The following is a 22,490-nucleotide window of genomic DNA, read 5'->3' as shown; positions in this document are numbered from 1 at the left end:
CCCATTCATTTTCTGAAATAAAAAAAATATATATGAATATTTAAAAAAAAGGGGGGTTTTAAAATTATTTTATCCAAACATGTGTCGTAATAAATATAAAACAAACAAAATAATAAAATTTTTTTTTAAGTGTAAGTGAAAAAAAAAATTCTATTAATAAAAAAATTACAATTCTAAAATTGAATTATATATTTTGCAGTGTACAAAAAAATAATTAACTTTAAATTTCTTATTCATTGTAGTCAATTTATTAAAATTTAATCTAATTCATAAGTAGTTGCAAACCAATTATTGACTTTTTTTTAAAAAAACAACTTTTTTTTAATCACAAAAATAAAATGACATAATTCATTTCTTAGAGGAATAAAACTATTAGAAGTTTTTTTAATCAATTATTTTATTTAAACAATCATTAAATGATGTAATCTACACATAATCTATAAGCACTACAACGAAGATAAAAACGGTAAAACCATCAACCTATCAATAAATCCCACGAATCTAAAATTCAAACTTTTTATAGAGAAATCTTAGCTAGAATAATCATACGCATTACAGAGAAGAAAAGATGGCGAGATTCCATTCTTATTTAAGTATTATAAATGATCGGTCCCTTTAATGAATCCCACAAAAATAAAATTCAAAGTTTTTATAGAGAAATTTTAGCGAGAATGAAAATACAAATCACGTGTAAGACAAAATGGCGCAATTCCTTTATTTAATTATTGTAAAAACGAATCCCACAAAATTAAAACTCAAAGTTTTATATAGAAATCGTAGCTATAAAATAAATACGCATTACAGCGGGGACAAAATGGCGCAATTCCATTATTTAATTATTCTAAACGATTTGCCCTTTTTAAAAAATCCCACAAAAAAAAAAATCCAAAGTTTTATAGCGAAATCGTAGGGAGAAAACAAATACGCATTACAGCAAAGACAAAATGGCACAATTCGATTCTTATTTATTGTAAACGACCGGCCCAATCAATAAACCGAACAAAAAAAAAAACTCAAAAATTAATAAAAATACGCATTACAGAGAAGACAAAATAGTGAAACTATGTTCTTTTATAATTAATTATTTTTGAAAACTATCTTTCTGTTTTTTTTATAAGGAAACCCTAAAAGAGAAAAAGTGGCGCTTATTTGAATAATTGAAAGCTGAATTCCGTATCACGGCCTGTGGTGCGGAAATACAAAAATAATTAATATTTATAGCATTAAATAAAATATATCCTATTACACTTTTCTAATTTATACTTAAAATGACCATTTAAGTTAATATTTAAAAAAGAAATTTGACACGTGGTCACGACTCAAACCGTATAATACGGCCCTTGCGTGACTGTTATTTAATTACTTGTATAAACATAAAAATTTTTGTAAATTATAATTCTTTAATAATTAAAATAAAAACTTACCTGCAATTCAATTAATGCGGGGAACTTAGCTTCTGCTATTTCTTCTTTAGCCATCCAATAGACCGTTCGCATTTGTGAATAATCTTGAACACAATTAGCAATATGCCGGACTAGTGCGCTACGTTGAAAATTCTCACAGCCAGTGGTGAATGCATTTTTTATTCGTGCCTTGCGGCATATATCACAAAACATTTTACCATTTTCGTAGACTAACCAATTAAATTCAGTTTTCCACCTAATATTAAAGTTACGTACTTTAGGCATCGTTTAATTATTGCACATGTATTAATTATAAAACAAAATTAAAAGTTTGGATGCGTAGGTCAGGTCATTAAAAATGTTTGACTCTAACTGAACTAAAAGTAACATATAGCTTAATATAACGGTGCGTAAGTACCTCCTTCGAAAATAAAGGGCAAGGGGCCACTAAAAATGTGATTGCATGACGTAGGTATTAAATAACCAATCAACCCTAATCTTCTACGTGTGAACTATGATATTTTGAAAATAAACCCCTTCAATTTTTCCCACCCCTTCAACCTCTTTCTTTCTACTTGCTCATTCGAGGTCACTTAAATCCGGTACGGTCATTTCCCCCCCATTCAATAACACCTGCGTCCCTCAGTTCCGATGACGTCACTGTTTTCAGCAGAGAAAAGAAGTTTGGGGGGAAAGTCTTGTAGGATGTTTCCTGCTATAATGGTCAACATTTTGTTTGAGTCATAGAACTGGTTTCCCACCTGTGTGTCTAACATGTGTTGGTCTAACTCTGGAGACAGGGTTTTTTTTTTTTTTATACCGAGGATGCATACCGATTTATTTTTTGCGTCCCAATTTTTCGATTTTATTAAAATGTTTCGATATCAAAGATTAAAAAGTCGGGAAATTTATAAACTTTCTTCAAAAATTTACGCGTCCCGCGGGACGCGTAGCGATCATTTTTTTGCGTCCGATTTCAATTTTTTGCGTATTTTACGCGCTATAGCGCGTAAATGTCATGTTCTTTAACGATTTGCATGGAATAAGCTTTGTGATTAAAAGAATTTTTTTAAATGATTCTTAAAGTCAAAAAATGTTACTTTTTTGCATTTTTTTGGTACTAAATTGAAAAAAAAATTCTAAATAAATAACTATCACATATATTTACTATTCCATGCAAATTCTTATGTTAAAATGTTTAATTAACATTTTCAAAATTTTTTTTTAAATAAGTCTATTTTTAAAAAAGCCTTAGGGTTTTTAAAAAGTTTAAAAAAATTCAATTTTTTTGAAATATTGAACTAACTACTAATTTTTAAAAAGAATTTCTCCTCAAAAATTTTTATTTCATGTTATTTCTTTCATTATCTTTTCTATTTTAAACTTTTTAATTTAAAATTACAGTTATTTATTTTTTAGTACCGTGCCGCCTTAAGATACACTAAAAATTTTTACAGTGTCTAAAAAATCTATTATTAATAAAAAATTCTCGATTACTCTATTACAAGTATTGCTTATAAATTTTTATAAAATCTACAGAGCTAGAAGTTTTATTAACATTTTTTAACAAATTGCAAAAGATAATGATTGTAAAAATAAAAAGTTTTATAAGAATAGAAAGTTTTCCTTTCATTTTATTTACTACTTGTGCAATTAAGAAAGAAAGGGAAAACATGAAATTCGCGGTAAAAGTTCTCCATAAAAATCTATTATATCTGTTTTATTAGAAATCTAAATTCTGTTATTAAGAGAAAGTTTCATATTGTTAATTAACGTTATTGTTATTCTTATTTATTGTTAATAAACATTATTAATGGTAGGGGACGTTTTAAATTAAAATAAAAAAAATTACATGGTCAACACTATAAAAAATTTTAAATATAATTTTTAATGGATCGCAAGAGATAATATTTGTAAAATTACAACCTTTAATGATAAAAAGTAATTGCTATATACGGATAAATAACAAAGAAATAATAATAATAAAAAATTCCCATACGCTTTTTCTTAGACATATTCAACTTTTAATGAACTTATCTAACTATAATTTTTCAAATATTCAGAGTGTTTGCCGATTATGTGTTTGTACAAAATAAATGAGAATTTCAGTGAAAACGGGTAGAAAATAATTATTAATTAAAGGACAGCCTTTTTATTTCAAATACACATGGTTAAAAGTATGAACCAAATTGTGTTATTACATTTTCCAACTATATCATGAAATTGCAACACAGAATGTCTTACGTCCATTTATTCGAAGGAAAATTCCACATACATTGCTTTCTTCACCCGTCTTTTCAATCTTTTGCATTGATGAAATCTACAACTTCTTTTCGGTATTCAATGTAAGGATTCAGTATATGACCTTTACCTTTTACTTCGACTAGTTTAGCATCTGGAAATAATTCCACAATTTCTTCCTTAGCATCACCTCTGAAATAAATTAATGAGGAGTAATTAACACTTAACTCTACAGCTGTTACTGCAATTGTTTTCTAACAGTGTGCAGTTTTTGTAATGTTGGGTTGTTTTTTTTCGTATAACATAGGAGTTTATGATAGCGAGTTTGATTACAAGGCAAGAGATGACGATATTGCTTGTAGTTATCTATTGAGAGTTGTTGTTCACTTTTTTTCTACATTTCATAAACTTAGCGTGACTTTTTTTATGAATGATCAAAATTGAGAAGAAAAAAATATGTTCAAATCTGCCAGAATATGGTAAAACTTACTGTGCATCGGGCTCTATGGGAACACACAAAGCATGGAAATTTTCATCGAAGCGCTTTGATGATATTTTTTTTTTAAATTAATAATAAAATATGGTTTTATAATATGTGATAAAATTTTTTAAAAGTGGTAAAATTAGGTAATTTTTTCTTGATGCCTCAGAGAATGATTAAAGATTGGCGTTCAAAATTAAGTATAAATGAAATAGTATTTTATTTTAATTTAATTCATTTGTTTGTAACTGAAGAAAGAATAATAACTCAAAGAACGCAGAACTGTACTCACTGAAAAAATACTCGTGTCGTACTAACTGAAAACAAATATATGTCCAAAAGTACCAGTATATGGTAAAATTGGCCATGTTTCTTGCTCTATGGCAACACTAAGCAGCTCGACAATTTTTACCGTAGTGATTTGGTAATGATATTGTTTAAATTAACTAGAAAATATGGTTTCATAATGTGTGATAAAATATGGTAATTTTATCATGATACCTTAGAGCATGACATAAAAACCATTTATTCGGTAAAGTTTACTTTGCAGTTTTGTATTTTTACTAAATGTATGGTAATAAGAATTACAATTTTGAAACCAGAATTTCCGCAAACCGTTACCCTGCGAATGGAAAAATTACCAAATGAAAGGTTTAAATATAATTATAAATTGTTACGACTTTGTTTTGAAAATTACAAATTCGTATACAAACCTAAACATTAACGTTTCATTGCCTTCTAATTTTTATTTCTCTTATTTATGAGTGAAATTTTGAAACTTTCACCAAATGTGTAAAACATTCCAACATAATTTTCTTGATTTTTATTAATTTTAGGTTGTTAATATTTTGACTCCTTTAAAACCTCTCATAAATAAGTCCCTGATGTGATGGGAAAGAAAATTGCTAAAAAATTCTAACTCTCTACTCAAACTTAATAATTTTTAAAATTCTTGATTTTTCTATCATTGGAAATCACATCAAAAGAACCACGTTTAAGATAATTAATAAGCTGAAAAAAATTATTCATTAATACATTTTAAAAACTAAGAGACATAACTTTTGAAATTAGAAAAATAAGAAACTGAACTTTAATGTCCATATAAAAAGAAAAAAAAATCGAATTAGTAACGGGACTGATTCAAGAAGGAACCGAAACTGCAGGGCCATCATAAGGATGTCATCTCTCAATTTATGAGTAATTTTAATAAGGGAACAATTCATGAATGGGTTTAAAAATTATTTTGAGTGATACATTTTGATATTTTGTGCACTGAATGCATAATGAAAATTCACAGAAAATAGCTGAAACACTTACATTTTGAAAATAGATAATTCTCCATGTATGAAAAGAGCTGGTTTTTCAAATTTACCACTGCTATCAGGCCAGAACTTTGAAGGATTTGCGAAAATTTTGCGAAGGACATTCATATTTGATTTCCAACTGCATTTGCCTTCTGAGCATTTAATTGGATTGAAATCCATGAAATTGTCATCATACTTTATAGTTTCATTCATCTGTGAATAATTTAGAAAATAGTTATTTCGGCAAGTTATATTTCATATGATTATTTATGTAATTAAAAAGTTTGTAATAAAAAAAATATTGCTTGGGATAACAATCAAACTAACGAAAAGATAATAAAAGGCTAGTAAAATCTGCGATTCTAGAAAAAGGATGCACTTTAGACCAATTTATTTTTGTTATGTAGTTTATAATTATTTAAAGTACTCAGGAATTCCATGAGAAATACTGTATATGTTTATCTCCCAATTAAATGTTTTTGTGAGCAAATGCTATTATACATTTCATTAAAAAAAGTTTATAAGGAAGGAAAAATTTATTCTAAGTATAATTCGTTCGCCAGGAGTTGGCACTTGGCTCCACCTCCTCCAATTCAGAGTTCATTTCAGCTCGGGAGTGAGAGGGGAAACATGTCCGCCCTTGAAATTGAGACAACCCTTAATGCATGCCGAACACAAACAGTGAATTCTTTTTCAGTCACTTACTTCGCTTTATCATCTACTATTTAAGCTTTCATTACTCTTGCTAATAAAATATATTTAGAATTTAAAAATTTCTGTTTTCTCAGCAAAATGTATCAAAAAGGACAAACAATTCACTCAAAAGAGAGAAATATCATCAAAGTTATGAAATATTTAATGTTAAAAAAATGAACATAGAGACTGCGAAATAGATATTTTTGTCATTCGATCGCCAAATAGCAACCTTTTTCAGCATTGTTCACATCTTTCTCCCAAAAATAGCGAAATAGTATTGTCGGATACCACGTGACGAAGGCGGAGAAAAGTGCCAACTCCTAGCGAACGAACTATACTGGGATTATTGAATGTTACGCCTTGGATAATGCTTATTTTGGATTATTGCCTTTTATACATGAAATTTGACTGAAATTGCATATTCGTGCTATGTAAACCTATTTTTTAATTAAGTTTTCAAGAAGACTGAGTTAAATTTCTTGCTCAATGTTTTTTTTTTTTTCGTTCTTTTTTTTTATATTTTTTTTTTATTTATTTTTGCTCAATGTTCAAAAGCGTCAAACTAGAAATGATCGCTTACACAGGTACTTTCAGATTGAAATTTTCTTCCGTTGTTTGGTTACTTATTTAAATGCTTCAAAGTAGCCATCCGTTACACTATTTCATTGTTTTTCGGTTTTACTCAGCATGATAGAAGTAAGCACTTGAATTTTATATATACATTTAGTATTTTAAAGGTTTTTTTTCTGTTCTTTTTTTAAACTCAAGTTTTTACATTAAAGTACAACTCATGAACTCAGAAATCCAGTCAAATGTTTGATTTTTCGAGGTATTGTTTATACTTCAAACATTGTTAAGATGAAATTCAATCTTTACGTAGCTTTATATTCTTGCGAATAGTATTAATTGGTTAGAGTTGCATAAAAAATTTACCCAATCACGTTAAAGTATGCTGAAAATGGAATAAATCATAAGCATTCAAGTTATATGATATCTATAACTTGATATCAAGATATAGATATCTAGTTAAGACTTTAAAAGTCTGCGTGTCGAATAGATACAATTTTTTGACGATCTTAAAAATTATTTGCGGATGCAATACTGTGATATCTAATTTAATAATGTAAATGCATGTTCTTAATAAATGAAACTTTAATGTTTTGACATTTTTAGTTTTTATAACTCAGAAACCATTAAACTGATTCAATTTTATTCAAGTTTTGAATGTGGTTGTTAAAATTGGGTAGTTTACAAGATGGAATTGTTGAAAAAAATATTGTCATAATAGCGAAACATTTTTGTTGTCATTAAATTTAATTAAAATTATAAAAAAAAAAAATTTGAAATTATTTGCAAGTAAATGAGTTTTATCACTTTATATAAAAATCTTCTGAACAACTCTATTACTTTCTACATTGCTGGGGTTGCCAACATTAAAATTTTTTGGAATAGGGTTGAAATTAACATACATATTAACTAAATATATGTTTCATGACTTTGATGTCAGTTAAGCGGTGATTGTTTTCTATACTGTTAGAACTTGTAAATATAATTTTTTCCTCAATTAAAAACTCATGGATTTAAAAAAAGAAACAGAGCTTCCAAAATTTATTTTTAATATAATAAAGCAATTGACCTATTCAAACTTTAAAAACATGAAATTTGGACAAAATATTATAAAATTTTCATTCAAAGATTTGTAAAATTTAGCATTTGAAAATTGATTTTCGGTAATCCCTGGCAAAAGTTGTCTTCCCGAGGGACATGATTGCGAAAAAATAATGCGTAGATCATACTGAAACTTAGAGCTTCTCTTCTGGACAGAACTTACTGGATGTTATATCAAAAAATAAAAATAATAATTTTAATAATAAATAAAATATGAATTTTTGGTGAAAAAAAATTATGAGAAGTATCAGTTGCGTGAAGAATAAGTTCTGAGTAAAATTCAGGCTATTCTTTCTTGAAGAAATATGCAAAATTTCGATTAGGTTTTTCTTTTTTTTTTTTTCATTCCTAAAATTTTGAATTAACTAACGGTCAAGCCCATTGCAAGGAGATTCTAAAGGCTTTCTCTTCAAGAGTTTTACTTACAGTTAATATACTAATGATACTAATTACATAAAATTTTAATACAATTTTGAAATAAAAAAAATTTAAAATATGCCAGAGTAGAGAGCGTAGTTTATTAAAGGGCTCTTGATCAAAATCATTAAACATTTCGTACTTTTTGACTAATACGCACAGAAATAATTGTTTGAAAAAATATTTTTGCCGAAAAAGAGTATAATTGACAGTTTTGTGAATTTAGAGCCATGAGATTCAGAAAATACAGAAATAGTATGAAACTGTTTCTAAAATATCAAAACAAATTTAATAGTTAATTTGTTTCTAATTTAATGAAAAATAATTTAGTTCCTTACAAGCTGCAGAAAATAGCATTTAAAAAATGCCAATTTTTAGAACGTTTCTTGATACTTTTTTTCACTAAGCTTCTAAAATAATTCTTGCCCTTCATGACAATAACCAATTCATACAATTCTTTGCTGTTAAAACAAACTGAGATAAACATAATTATTACTTGTAAAAATATTCTCCAAAAAAAATACGAATACTTTATTAAAAAATAATTTACGATATATTCAATTAAACCGTCAGGAAGGGTTTTTTCGTAAAAACCCCTTCCTGACCATGGTTTCCATGGTCAGTACAAAAAATTGGTTTAGTTTTAGAAAAAAGTATTTTGCAGAAAAAAAGTACAATTGACAGTTAATTTAGATCCATGAGATTTAGAAAATACAGAAATAGCATGCAAATGTTTTGAAAACACATTTTCCCATCAAAAACAAATTTAATAACCAAAACAGAAATTGTTTAGTAACAGTACATGATTCTGAGAAACACACTTTAAAAAAATTCCATTTTTAGAACGTTTCTTGGTACTAAAAATGGTTTGTTGGAACCTTTCTTTTTTCACTAAGCTTCTCAAGTATTTCTTGCACTTCAGCACAATTACCAATTCATACAATTCTTAGCTGTTTAAACAAATTAAGGTAAAAAAAATTCTTACTTGTTCAAATGTTCTCTCAAAATATTTTATAATATATTTCTTAGCTTCGTATTCAGTTAAACCGTCAGGAAGGGGTTTTCGTAAAAATTCTGACCAATCTTGATTGGGATCAAATGTTTGTTGACCTTCCTCACTCATCCCATTTGGTCTCATGTCTTCTACAACTATCTTTTCCACTTTTTCAGGCTGAAATGTGTAATATATTTAATAAAAAAGTTGTTCATTAAAATTAAATACAAATATAATGCAAAGTTCAAAAAACATTATTGCAAGACTATGGCAAATTTTTAAAATGCAATGTTCAAATCCTTGAACTGATAGTAAAAAATAAATAAGTAAGAAATTTTCTCCTGTTTTCTTCAGTGACTTGCCAGAGCCTCAAAAAGAAAATAAAAAGGTTTCAGAAACCCAGATAATTTGACATTTCTAAGGTACCTTGGTGAAGACAGGGTTGGTAATTGTAATATTTATATTAATTATTTGGATATTTAATTTTTATGTATTCTGTTACAAACGTACCTCACACCAATCAATACAACATCATAGTTTAAAAGACTTCATTTTACAGAGCTGCAAAATGAAAGTTACTTTCAGTTTGAAAACAATATGACTTTGTGGGAAAAATATGGAACAACATTAGTTGAAAACAGATTTACCTAATCTGTTTTTATTAAAAATAAATTAAAGTTGTTAATGTCGAAAAATATATTTTTAGTTATATCATAAACAAAAATATCATTAAAACTTTTAATTTGAATGGAAAGGTAAGGAAGGCAAAGGAACTGGAAACAAATTTTAACATATGCACTTTTAAAAAAGGTTTAAATATGAGCCTTAACAACGCTCCTTGGGTTTTAAAGCCTCCTTAATAACTCTCTTCATAGTGTAGAGGAAAAAAAGAGCTATCAATTTAAATGACATTTGTTCTACTGATCTGATTTTTGCATACTAATTTCCAATCTTACTGATTTCGACCTCTTTAATTAATTAGAGCTAACTATTACTTACTTTTTGGTTCGAAATAATTAGAACAGACGAAATTTAGAACTACGAAATCAGACCAAAACATACGTTCTCTGAACAAACATGCCTTTCTAACTAACAGATTGTGATTTTTGATCTTAAAAATATCAGAAAAATTTCAATAATCAAAAAATGCCTATTCGAAAAATATTCCATAGTTCAATATCCATTGTCTCCATAGCTCAATGGTGTGTGGTTGAATTTTTGGTCTCCTTAACATTTTTTTTTCCTTTTTGTGTTTTTCCCCATAGCTTGGAAACTTTTTTCAGCGAATCAAAAATTTTCAACACGATTATAGCATTCATTCATCCAGAGGTAACTCCATGTAAGAAATAATTTTTTAAACTGTTCTTTTTTTTATCATTATTTTACTTAAAATTAGTTTGAAAAATGTTGAATTGTAGAGTATACCAATTTTGCATCCTTTTAAACTACGCTATTTTTAATGTCGGAATAAAAAAAATTGACAAAATTTACAGAAAAGCTCTTAATTTAAGAGATAAAAAAACTTGTTTTTTAATTTTATTTCTCAAAAACTATTCAACGGATTTTTTTTCCTTTCAAATTTTGGGTAGTTTAATTTAAAACTGTATTATTTGAAATGTTATAAAAATTCATTGTTATCAAAATTCATTTCGAATATTTTTCGGCTATTATTAAGTAAAATATTAAAAAATATAAAGTAATTGCTAAAAATTATCTTTTAGATTCAAATTATTTTACAATTGTGCAGATATTATTTGATCATCTTAAACAGCTTCAAGGATATGATAAATTACGGAAAAAGTGAAATAAATATTAAGTAAACCAAAATTCCTAATACCCTATTGACCTCTTGTTATGTGCACTATATTTTCTAAATAGCGTCTACTTCCATATTTTGATCGTTTAAAACCCGTAACCATCAATAAAAAGATATGCTCATCAATAAAAGATATGTAGATATGTAGCCAGAAGAAAATATAAAACTGAAATAATTCTTACATAAGTAAGGGCAAACTCGACAGCAACTTTTCCTCCCATGCTATGCCCAACTAAAGCTATTTTATCTGCCTCAATTGTTTTCATAAAAAGTGCCAAATCTGAAGCCATCGCTTTTGAATCAGCTTCTTCACTCCATGGGCTTTCTCCATGGTTACGTAAATCAACAGCATAAATCTGAAAATAAATAGTCATTTTTCAAAAATTTAGAAATTATTATTTTAAGAGTTGAAATAGATAAATTTAAAAAAATGCCATTTTAAAAAAGTCTATTAATAAGTTTTTTAATTTTTACTTACTGTTTTACTTATTTAATTATCAATATAGACCTGTCTTTATTTATAATTGATTATAGAGGGTGAAATATCTACTCAATTTGCTTTCAAAAGTCTTCATTAATTATATTTCATAAAGTATAGATATACTTAAATTTCATGAAGCTGTTTTGATTTTTGACGAAACTGTTTTTTAGGGAATAGAGGAAGAAACATTTCTTCAAAATAAAGGATATCATTTCATTATTTGTTTGAAGATACGAACTTCCTTAAAATCTTTAAATTTAACGTGATGTATCGACTTGCGCAATTTATTCAAAAAATAAAAAGGAAATTCAATTAAAAGGAGTGTAGGAGAATTGGTCGCCAGTGAGCGAAATCGTGAAACATGTTCAAGTAAGCGGAATAACATCTGTGACAGCTCGTTTTACAAATAAAAAATTTGGAAAATCAGATGAGAAGAAAGCTACAGTGGTTTTCATTAAAGGTTTATCTACACTGATTCTCAAATTTAAAAGAAGTTTTGAAGTCAAAAACATTTGATGAAAAGCTACTAAATACACCGAAGTGCGCAAAACGCACAAAACATTACAAAAGCTTTACAAAAACTTAAAACAACAAAGGATTCAAAATGCGGACATTTAAAAACTCTTTAAACAACACTGAATTTAAACACATTTATCCGAAATTGTCATTAAAAATTTCGACCGATGATGTATCAGCAACACCACTCAGGACAGTTACTCAATCTCAATATTATATTCCATACATAATCTAATAATTTATTACTCAATAAAAATTCTCAATTTCTAAATGAAAAACTTATTTGTATAAAAAATTACTTTTTCCTAGAATTTTTCAGTAACATAAAAATTCAGATCACAATTCGTCGAATTTTTTTCGCGCAATATTTACTGAATCCCGAAATTTGAAAATTATTTTATTTTCAATTCAGAGAGTTATTTTACAAAAAACGCTGTATAACATTTCATATTTTTTAAATGCAAAATGGCTCTATATTTTATAGAATTTCCCCACGTAATATTTATAAAAGCTTTCATAAAACCTAAAGTGACGAAACAATGCATTTACTTACTTTCCTAGCTGTTTTTAAAGCAAGGTATTTAGCTATATCCATATACATTTCTTTGAACCAGGTAAAACCATGCAATATAAGAATTGGTGCTCTGTCGTCTGTTCTGCCATTGTATGTTATGCTCATGCACGTATATGCTAATGGCAGTGATTCCGGAGTATTAGCGCTAAAGGTATAAAATAGTAGGTATTTTTAGTCATAAGTGTCTATAAAAATCATTGAATTCACATTCATGAATCGAAAACACTCTTTTTCAAAGTCTCTTTTTTTAATTTATTTTTTATTTTTATTTTGTGCAGGATAAAGTTTTCTTGCGAATATTTTTTCAAACCCCAAATTTGGTTTAAAAATAGTTGTTCACTCAAAAATAGATAAATACTAAATTAATACTGATTTCTGAATTACGATTTACTAATTTTGGGCTTGACTTTAATTATAATAAATCATAAAATTATTTTGTGCTTGGTGAGAATGCAGAAAAACGCATTTTCATCCGCATAAAAAATGGAAAAGAAACGGAAAGCAGTTTCATCATTTATGTGAAAAAAATCATGTAGTAATGCCCCTAGAAGATTGTCGCAGATTTCATGCGTCCCACTGTTATATATAACATTTTAAAACTTGTACCTTTCGCTTAAAAATAAACCAGAAAATGCCATTTAAAAAAAATCTGCAGCTTTAGGAGCAAAGAGAATTTCTGATTTGAAATTCCTTCACTCAAATTAGGCAATATGAAGTATTTGTGTATACACTACAAAAAATTTGTTCCCAAGTGTTATTAATGCCTTTAAATTAGTGAAAATCAAAATAAATCTGAACAGCATTTTAGAAAAACGGGAAATTGTCCATTTTTTTAAAGGATTTTATTTTATTTTAAAGAGACCCATTTGGCATTTTTAGAGTCAATACACTAAGACGTTTCTAAGAAAAATACAATACATTTCCAGCAAAAATTGTCTATTAAAATAAAAGGAAATTTGCGTAAGAACATGCATTTTAATACTCACCTAGGGCATGAATCCTCTGAATGAGGTTGTTCAGGACAATTTGCTCTAATGGAAGGAACAAAAAAAAAATTGATTTGATTTATTTAAAACCAGCACTCATAGATACAAGATAATTGAAATAATAATAACACAGCGCATTAAATTCCTAAAATGTTTCTAAATATTCCTGCAACAATATTCCTTAGCTGTTGCCCCTGTAACAATATTTTAAAATAATTTTGCAATAATTGCATTACTTAATTCTGTAACTGCTGTTTCTATGTAGGATATTTTTTATTGTTTTCATATTATTTGCACCATTCAAACAGTTAATTCCAGGTTTGTACTATATTTTTAATCTCTTTAAATCATATCATAAATTCTAACTTCTCAAATTTTTTTTCATAATAATTGGAAATAGTTGGTAAATATTTGTTGAGGATATGTTTCGAAAATACAGATATTTTAGCAGTACATATATTTTTGAGGTTTTCAATTTAGAATATTTTGTTTTCATTTAAAAGATCATGATTACTAGCTTTACTAATTGAAAAATTTGATAACATAAAAGTTAATAAAGTAAGAAGTCTTCAAAGACTGAAATGTTTGCTGCTTATAAAATTTTGTGGGCAATTTTGAAATTTTGAAAATTTCTTCGACCGATTTTTGAGTAATGGTTTAAATAAATTTTCTAAATTTTTCAATGATTCAAAAATTTTATTTTCCTATCTAGCCCAATATACAATGAATATTATTGACTGACATATAAAAAATATTATAGAAAATATACGATACATACAACGGCAGACTTTTACTACTTACTCAGTTTGCTTCGAAGAAATGATACAGCTTAATCCAAGTAACAATGCCAAAAACAACGCATTCTGATGCAGCATCATTTTATCCTAAAATAGTTAATGTACTTTGTAACACTGTACTTTGTTACACTGTAAAAACATCCCAGATCATTATTAAGGTATGAAGACACTTTGGGTGCATTATCCGTTTACCGTATCCATTTTACCGTAATTTTCACAGTAATATTTATTTAATTACAGTGATTCAGAGATTTTACTGTAATTATTGCTGTAAAAATTACGGCATATCACATTTTTTATTCCGTAACATGTTCCATAAAATTGGATTTCACGATAAAATGTAACAGCACCCAAAGTGAGTACCCTTTTACTTTAATCTGATCCAGAACTTTTTACAGTGTATGTCATGAAAGTTTAAAGATTTTAAATAGTCGATGATTCAAATAATAAATCGTAACATGTTTTAAATATTAAAACATTAAAACTTTTCAACATATTTTTTAATTAATGTTTAAATTTTTAAATCCAAATTCGGCCATCTGAGAATTCATTTGTAAGATGGGCACGTCTGCCCGATATTACATTTGTCCGACTGTATGAACGTATAAAAGGTGTACTGTCGAGCAAACGTATCTGTCGGAAAAACGGCAGGTGAACCCTTAAAATCGATGGTGATATAAATATTAAATCAATTAATTTGACAGTTTTAATCTCTTCTTAGTCGGGGTCAATTGGATGTCTTATGTTCAATTGTTTTGTGCGACACTGTTTCTCATATGCCGATTTTTAATTAAAGAAATTGCATCGTTAAGAGAGCGAACTAGAGATAGATCAGGTAAGTTTAAGATATTTTAACCAGCCTTTCAACATCTTCTGTTACTAAAATTGAGAGTTTGATACAAAATCGTAAACGGCAAGTTTAATAATAATAATAATGCATCATCGTTTACGAATAATATAGCTGCATTGATTAGGGTAAAAACGATACACTTCCATAAAAATCAGTGTTTTTGTGCGTCATAATTAATGAAGGAAATGCTACATCAACATATTGCCTTATTTAACTTCTTCTGGCTTTCACTAACAGCCCTAAACATCATGAAAGGGAGAAACTTGACAATTGAATTTGATTTCTGGAAACACCCCTCATAATCCCCTAAGTTCCATCGTTCCTTTTTGGCTACGAATTTAATTTTTTGACGAAATGAAAAGTATAATAATTTTAATGTTAAGTTTCATCTGAGAGGATAAAGATATATGTCTACTATACTAGTTTCTAACTAACGCGCTTTCTTATATTACTGAAGGTCCTTTCTTTTTTGAGGGTTCTTATCAGTTAAAAGATGGTTTGCTATGCAATCAACGAATATTATTTTCTGTGTTTATTTCGTATTGTATTTAAAAATTAGCACTAGCAAATTGACTTATCATAGGGTGTTTTTCTCCCTTTGAGATAGCATTTTGATAACCTTACCATTTAATTAGAAGTTCAAGGTGTTAAGTTTATTGTTTTAACACAATGTACAATGCTAAAAAAAGGATAAATTAATGAAAAAATATTTTTTTTAGAAAGCGTTTTTAATCGGCCAATAGCATTATTTCCCTCAGAGAAGCAGAATTAAAAAGGACGTTTGGATGAAAGTAATTAATGATTTTATTGTTAAAAAGATAAGCAGATTTGTCTTTTTTTGGTAAAGAATCTTGCGCCCAGAAGTTTTTATCATTTTATAATGACAAAAAATCTGTTACAAAATAATCATACTGACGACAAATATCTAAATTAAAATGAAAACCACGGTATGCACTTGCTTTATTTTGAAATTTGCATAAGTAATTGAGCCAATTATTTAAATTTTATGAGTTATGATTGTGAGAAAAGTTTTACTAAAATAAAACTTATCAACATATAAATCTGTTTTATTGGAGTGAGGCCTTTAAGATAAACTTCGCTCTTTCTAACTAGATTTTTGAGACTGCACTTTATAAATACTGTCATTATTTCTCATATAAAAATCGAACAATATCCCGAAAGGCAGCCTCACAATAAGTAAATAGTTTTTATTTATATACTTTTATTGCAATAAAATTATTTCTGTTGTCTTTCTGATCTACAATGTAAAAAATTCTGGATTAAATTACCATAAAATCCATTTTTACCGGAACGTGTTACGAAATAAAAAATCTGATATACCATAATTTTTACAGTTATAATTACTGTAAAATCACTAAGTAAGTAAATATTGCTGTAAAAATTGCGGTGTATTATTTTGCGGAAAAACTGGATTTTACTGTAAAATGGATTTTTCGGAGGATGGATCCAAAGTGCCGAAACTTAATAGCGAAATTTGATCCACAATTTTGGACAATGTATATTCGAAAGCCTACATAAATTATTTTTTTGCAATAACATAGAAACATATAAATACAGTGTTTTTACTGTGTAACCGCAGTAGGAGAGCTAAAACCCAAGAGTTCTAAAATTATTTGTTGACCAAAAACAAAATAATTAGATTGTAATCATAAATAATGAAATATATTGCTTTTCCCTTCATCCTGTTGTGAAGTTAATCATTAAGCTTCATCCCACAGCATTTTGATAGATCAAAATAATAATAACTGCTGCAACTTATGAATTAACTTTTCGAGAATAGGCCCCAGAGCAGACAATTTTTGAAACTGAATTATATTTATTTTTTTCCGAAATCTCCATTTTGAATTATTTCAAAATTTTTGAGTTTTAATCTTCGATGTACAGTGCGCAAAAAAAAAAAAAAAAAAAAAAAAATAACAGACCACCGTCAATAACTTTTGAAGTGATGATCGGATCTTCACAACTAGGATTGAATCAGAATGGTTCGAGGGGGTTAACCTTAAATATGCTAATTAATTTGAGCAGACGTTATTTTAAGTTACGAAATCAGACACAAAAACGTACTTTTTCTGAATAAACATGCTTTTTTTTCTTGACAGATTTGGATTTCTGATCCACAAGATATAGGGTTTAGCCGCGATCAGGGAAATATGGCCCCAATAGTTTGGTCAGGAGAGCTGTCCTAAGTCTATAATTCTCAGTGTTAGTTTTATTTTTTGCGTATTTTGCTATATCTCGAGAGCTTTTCAAACAAATTGAAAAACTTTTGCATTTATATATGTGTTGGGATTGTTAGGTAAGAAAAATATATTAAGGAATATTGAAAATAAATTACTCGATAAGATTTTGATAAAAAAATATTTGGCACTTAAACCGTAAGTGGTAGCCCAGATCTATAAAGGATAAAAAACAAAAAAACATACCTTTTTTTGCAGGAGTGACGATGAAAATAAAATCAAAAAAATCTGTGATCAGTCACTAATGAGACAGTAATTAAAAACAAGAAGTTCTTTTATTTTCTTCTGCTGCATAAAAAGAGGACAAGGCACTCATGTTTGGGTGGAGTTGTGGGAGAGTAGTGGCTCAGGCATGGAAATAAACTGGACGACGTCCGGGAGACAGGGGATCAACAACAAAATAACGGTTGACAAAAAACAACTGTATACGATAGCATCGTTAGGTGAATTTTGGAGAGGCAAACGTCGATCTGCATGGAAATCAGTTGGCGGTCATTAATTTTATACCGGAAAGCTGGACGACGTAAGAGAGACCGGGGATCGACAGCTAAATGACGGTAAAGAAAAGCACTGGATACGATAGCATCGTACGGACTTACAGCATATCTCGAGAGCATAATGATGACGGCAGATGAGTTTCACTCAGATGTTGGGATCGTGATTTACACCTTCAATTTATATATCATGATAAAATACGCCATACTTTTGTTAAAAAGATGCAGAAATTATTATTATTGTAAAAAGAAGCAGAGTTACTGATGACTTGATGAAAAAAATCAAAAAATTGAGCTAAAGACGTCATTCTAACCTCTTAATGAGGAAGGAAAAATAAAACCGCACTGTGGAGGAGAAGTGACGATGATACAAAAATCGAATGCGCATGTGACAAAAATGAAGAAGCTCTTATAGAAAACAGTTAAAAAAGTTACAGTTACATCAATTAAGCGCGTTACGGTTTCGAAAGTGGTCAAAAACACTTCGTGATCTCTTTACAATTACACTACTGTATCTACAACCATATGCAAATATTTTACACACTCTGCAAAAATCAAAAATGTATGTAATAGAAATTATAATTTATTACATACTAAAAAGAAAAAATTGTACTGCACAGAACTCAGGGTCGAAAAAGAAAAAAACTGTCATTCGAGATTGTATCAACATTCAATTACAATTAAATGGTTAAGTATATTTTTTAAAAAAACTTACTAATATTGAAATAAAATATTAGTTAAAAAAATTTGTAATCAGTTAGACAAAAACAACAACAAATACCGACACAACCCAGTAATCATTATTTGGAGAATCACTAAAAGAAGGAACTGCTCATCATCCATTGACCATTCGCAAAAACAAAACACTTTTGAATAACCCTTTCAAAAATTTAATTACAAACAGTAGGTTAACAAAATATATGTAGAGAATTTTTATTTATAGGTCATTGGCATTGTATGACAACTGCTAACCTCGAAATCTTTTAAAAAGAAAATTAATATTTATTATTTTTTATTATTTTATTTAATGACAGTAAAAAAAAATCAGTTGTAAGGTATGCAATTTTTTTCAGCATTTTAAAGAATGTAATTCAAATGGCTAATTACCAAAGTTAAGCGAAATCGTTAGAACTTTTCCTTAGAAATCGATTTTTAAGTCGACGATGTTTGTGAAATTTGATTTCTGATGAACGGTTTGACTGATTTCGCTAAAATTTTATTTTTTGCCAATCAAAATTTTATTTTTTAAAATGGTGAAAAAAATTGTATACCTTACAAAAACATTTTTTTACTATCATTAAATAAGGTAATGTTAAATAATACATATTTTTTAAAAGTTATTTTTTGCAAGGAATTATCTTTGGATAAATGAAATTTATAAATGTTTGCAAAAATTTTTCAATTCTTTTTAAAAGCCTGCGAGATAAGACGAAATACGCGAAAAATAAAACTAACGTTAAGGGGTTCAGACTTTGGAGCACTGTCCTGACCAAACTATTGTGACCATATTCACAGATTGCAGTTACCCCATATATTTCAGGGTCAAAAATCTGAATCCGTATGAAAAAAAATTATGTTTCGTGAAAGAATGAGCTTAATTAATATGTTTCTTAAATTATCGCCTGTACTAATAAATTAGCATGTTTGAGGTAAATCCTTCGAATATTAAAATTGAGTCGTAGAACTTGAAGATCCGATTATTAGATCAAAGCATTTTCAGTGTCAAATTGTTTATTTTTTTGCGCACTATGCAGAGGTCAAACTGACATATGCGCTACAAATATTCTACTTAAGACTACTGATTTTACTTAGAAAATATATGTAAAACAATATTATGTAGAAAAATGATTGGATTGAAAAGAAAAAAATATAATATCGTTTGAAAATAAATGACAAAACTTACGTGTAAAAACCTATAATAACTGTTAATCAATTGATTTAAATCGCAGAAGTAGAGAAAAAATACTCAAATTAACATTATCTCTTTATCTTACTCCAATGTCATTTTTTTCTTTACTTAAAAAAAAACCTCGATGCTGATCATTAAATAGATATCGAGGAAATGTGGATATTCAAGAGGAATATAAATTGTTTCTATTGCTTTTTTTTCTAAATAAGTAAAAAAACAAAAACATTTTATCTCTTAGTGAAACATTTTTTAATAAATTTGATATGATATGAGGGATTATATCTTTATATGAATTTAAAAAAAAAAAAGGAATTAACTCAATCTTAATGGTCGCGCTAAAACTCAATCTTAATGGTCCCTCAGCGGCCTAAATTGGAATATTCTAATTGATTAGAGCAGATGATATTTTAAATTAAAACAATGCTATTTTCAGTGTTCAATATTTGAAATTACGTTTCTTTAAGTAGTCAAACTTCATTATATTTAGGTAGAGTCATTAAAATAATAAGTATTATTGGTTTATTATACCAATCAACATAAGTTATTCGATAAAAGAAGAATTTATTATATTTAAAAAGAAAACATTGAAAATGTTTCACTTTTAAACATAAATGAAATATTTTTAAAACTGCCACAGTTTTACAATTTAATTAAAGGAAATTTAAAAGTGCAATTATCTTTTTCAAGACAAGAGATGACTGTAGCTCCGGCGAAATTTCCTACCGCCTTAAACAAGTGTGCAAGAAGCTATCGTTTTCTTAACTTTCACTCAAAATGATCTATAAAACTATATAGTTTATTTAAGTAACAATCTTTTGTAGTTATAAATATTTATAAAAACCCAAAGGTATAAATTGAATTTGGTATAATATAGAGTATGACCCTTTTTAGCAAAAAATCATACATAAAGTAGATATTAGCTTTAGGATATTTTTGGAATGGTATGGTGAGCTACAATTGAGGAGTCTAAAACATCCAAGCATGCTGCGGGTGACTCATATCTGGAGATTTGGCTGCAAAACTCCATTCCTTGCATATCTTCGTCTCCAAATTTTATCTCGGTTGACCCGCTTCGTATTCCGTAAGAAATGAACTGTAGGCAGACAGCGCCTCTGAACAATATTACATAGGGCTCAAAGTGCTCCACCGTTCATCTAAGAGATGCCTGGGAAATACAGATCTATAAAGAACTTTCTCTGCAATCGGGCTGACAATGAGTCTATGTACCAGTTTTGGTACAATGAGGCTAATTCTTTTTATAGAAGAATTCCAATTCTATCTCTCAATAGGTAACCTCTACGTTTTCATGTATGAAGAGAACTAATATCAAAATTTTTTTGAATGAACTGTCATAGAAGTCGAGATGATATGGTCCGGCTAGCGTGATGTTGAAAGACGCATGTATTTGCACGTTTTTCAGAAATGTACTCTGACTTCTCTGAGTTATACGGCTGTGATCTTAGAGCGCTATATAAGAATATTCTCAAGCGATGACGGCTCTCAGCTCATGTTTATGGATGGTAATGAGGATCCATACAGGAATACCTTGAAGCCGAAAAAATGCAGACAGTGTAGCGGCTAGCCCGACCTCCAGACTTGAATTTTATAGGACATGTTTCAGTGCATTGGTCACCCCTTAAAAATCTCATACTACATATTTATCCCTTATCAAGAGTCATATCTTATATTTAGCCTTTATCAAGGGTCCTATATTATATTTCACCCTCCACAAGTGTAGTTTTGTAGCACCATTTTTGAACTATTTGTTTGTTATGCCCATGAGTTTTTGATATTGAGTTCGTCTCATTGAAATTCTGTCATCATATTGTTTCATACTTTGATGTATTTTCATGTAGAATATCACATGGTCAGGTTCTTATCTTGAGTTCTCCGGATCTTCTTTTCTATCTTGAGTTTTCCTGAACTTTTAGTCTTGAGCACATTTCCATACGGATCATGTCGATTATGTAACAACGACTTCATATAAATATGGAGAAATGTATTTAGATGAATTTATCTTTAAAAATTGTATATCTTTACTAAAGTAACTTAAGCCTTGATTAATATATTTAGATATTTATTCATTAGAAAAAGGTAAATCCCAGGCATCATTCATGAAAAGTTCAATTTTGATGAAACAGTAATGCATATTAATTTGAAAATATATGGTGATACTTTTCCAAATATTTCATATTATTGACCCAGAAGCACTACATGCATTTCCTTTGCTCTGAAGAAAATTGCTCTTCAATACTTAATTTTTTCATTGCTGCTATTAAAAATTTCAGAGGTACTGAACATCAAAAATTGTTTATGTAAATACTTAGGGAATAGAGGAATAAAGGAAAATACTTGGTGTTTTACTACACCAAAAAGTATCCTTGGTCTTTGGTTACACTCAGATATATCAGTATAGTTTCCCTACACCATTTTTTGTCTGAAGTAGTTAGCAACATTTTTCGTCTTAAGATACACTAAAATTTTCTACAGTGTCTAAAAAATCTATCATTGACTAAATATTCTCGTTTACCCGATTACAAGTACAACTAATAACTTTTTATAAAATCTACAGATCTAATAGTTTTATAAATATTTTTTGAACAGA

The 22,490-nt window shown here is 28.3% G+C and overlaps 1 protein-coding gene across 1 annotated transcript; it reads right to left on the bottom strand.

The window, feature by feature from the left end:
- Positions 1-3,535: 3,535 nt before the first annotated feature.
- LOC107456711 (sn-1-specific diacylglycerol lipase ABHD11) lies at positions 3,536-19,934 on the bottom strand. The gene is made up of 8 exons (XM_016074653.5): positions 19,880-19,934; positions 14,379-14,461; positions 13,578-13,622; positions 12,571-12,736; positions 11,203-11,376; positions 9,196-9,381; positions 5,443-5,642; positions 3,536-3,836 (listed from the first exon to the last, which is right to left on the bottom strand). Exons 2-8 carry the CDS (start codon positions 14,453-14,455, stop codon positions 3,701-3,703), a joined length of 984 nt encoding a protein of 327 aa, XP_015930139.2. The 5' UTR covers positions 14,456-14,461; positions 19,880-19,934; the 3' UTR covers positions 3,536-3,700.
- Between the last annotated feature and the right edge of the window lie 2,556 nt (positions 19,935-22,490).

The sequence above is a fragment of the Parasteatoda tepidariorum genome, chromosome 11, assembly GCF_982258835.1.
Source record: "Parasteatoda tepidariorum strain Cologne lab strain chromosome 11, Ptep-v5.0, whole genome shotgun sequence".
Lineage (NCBI taxonomy): Eukaryota > Metazoa > Arthropoda > Arachnida > Araneae > Theridiidae > Parasteatoda > Parasteatoda tepidariorum.
Note: the sequence above shows the minus strand (reverse complement) of the source record. Positions and strands in the feature narration are given on the sequence as shown.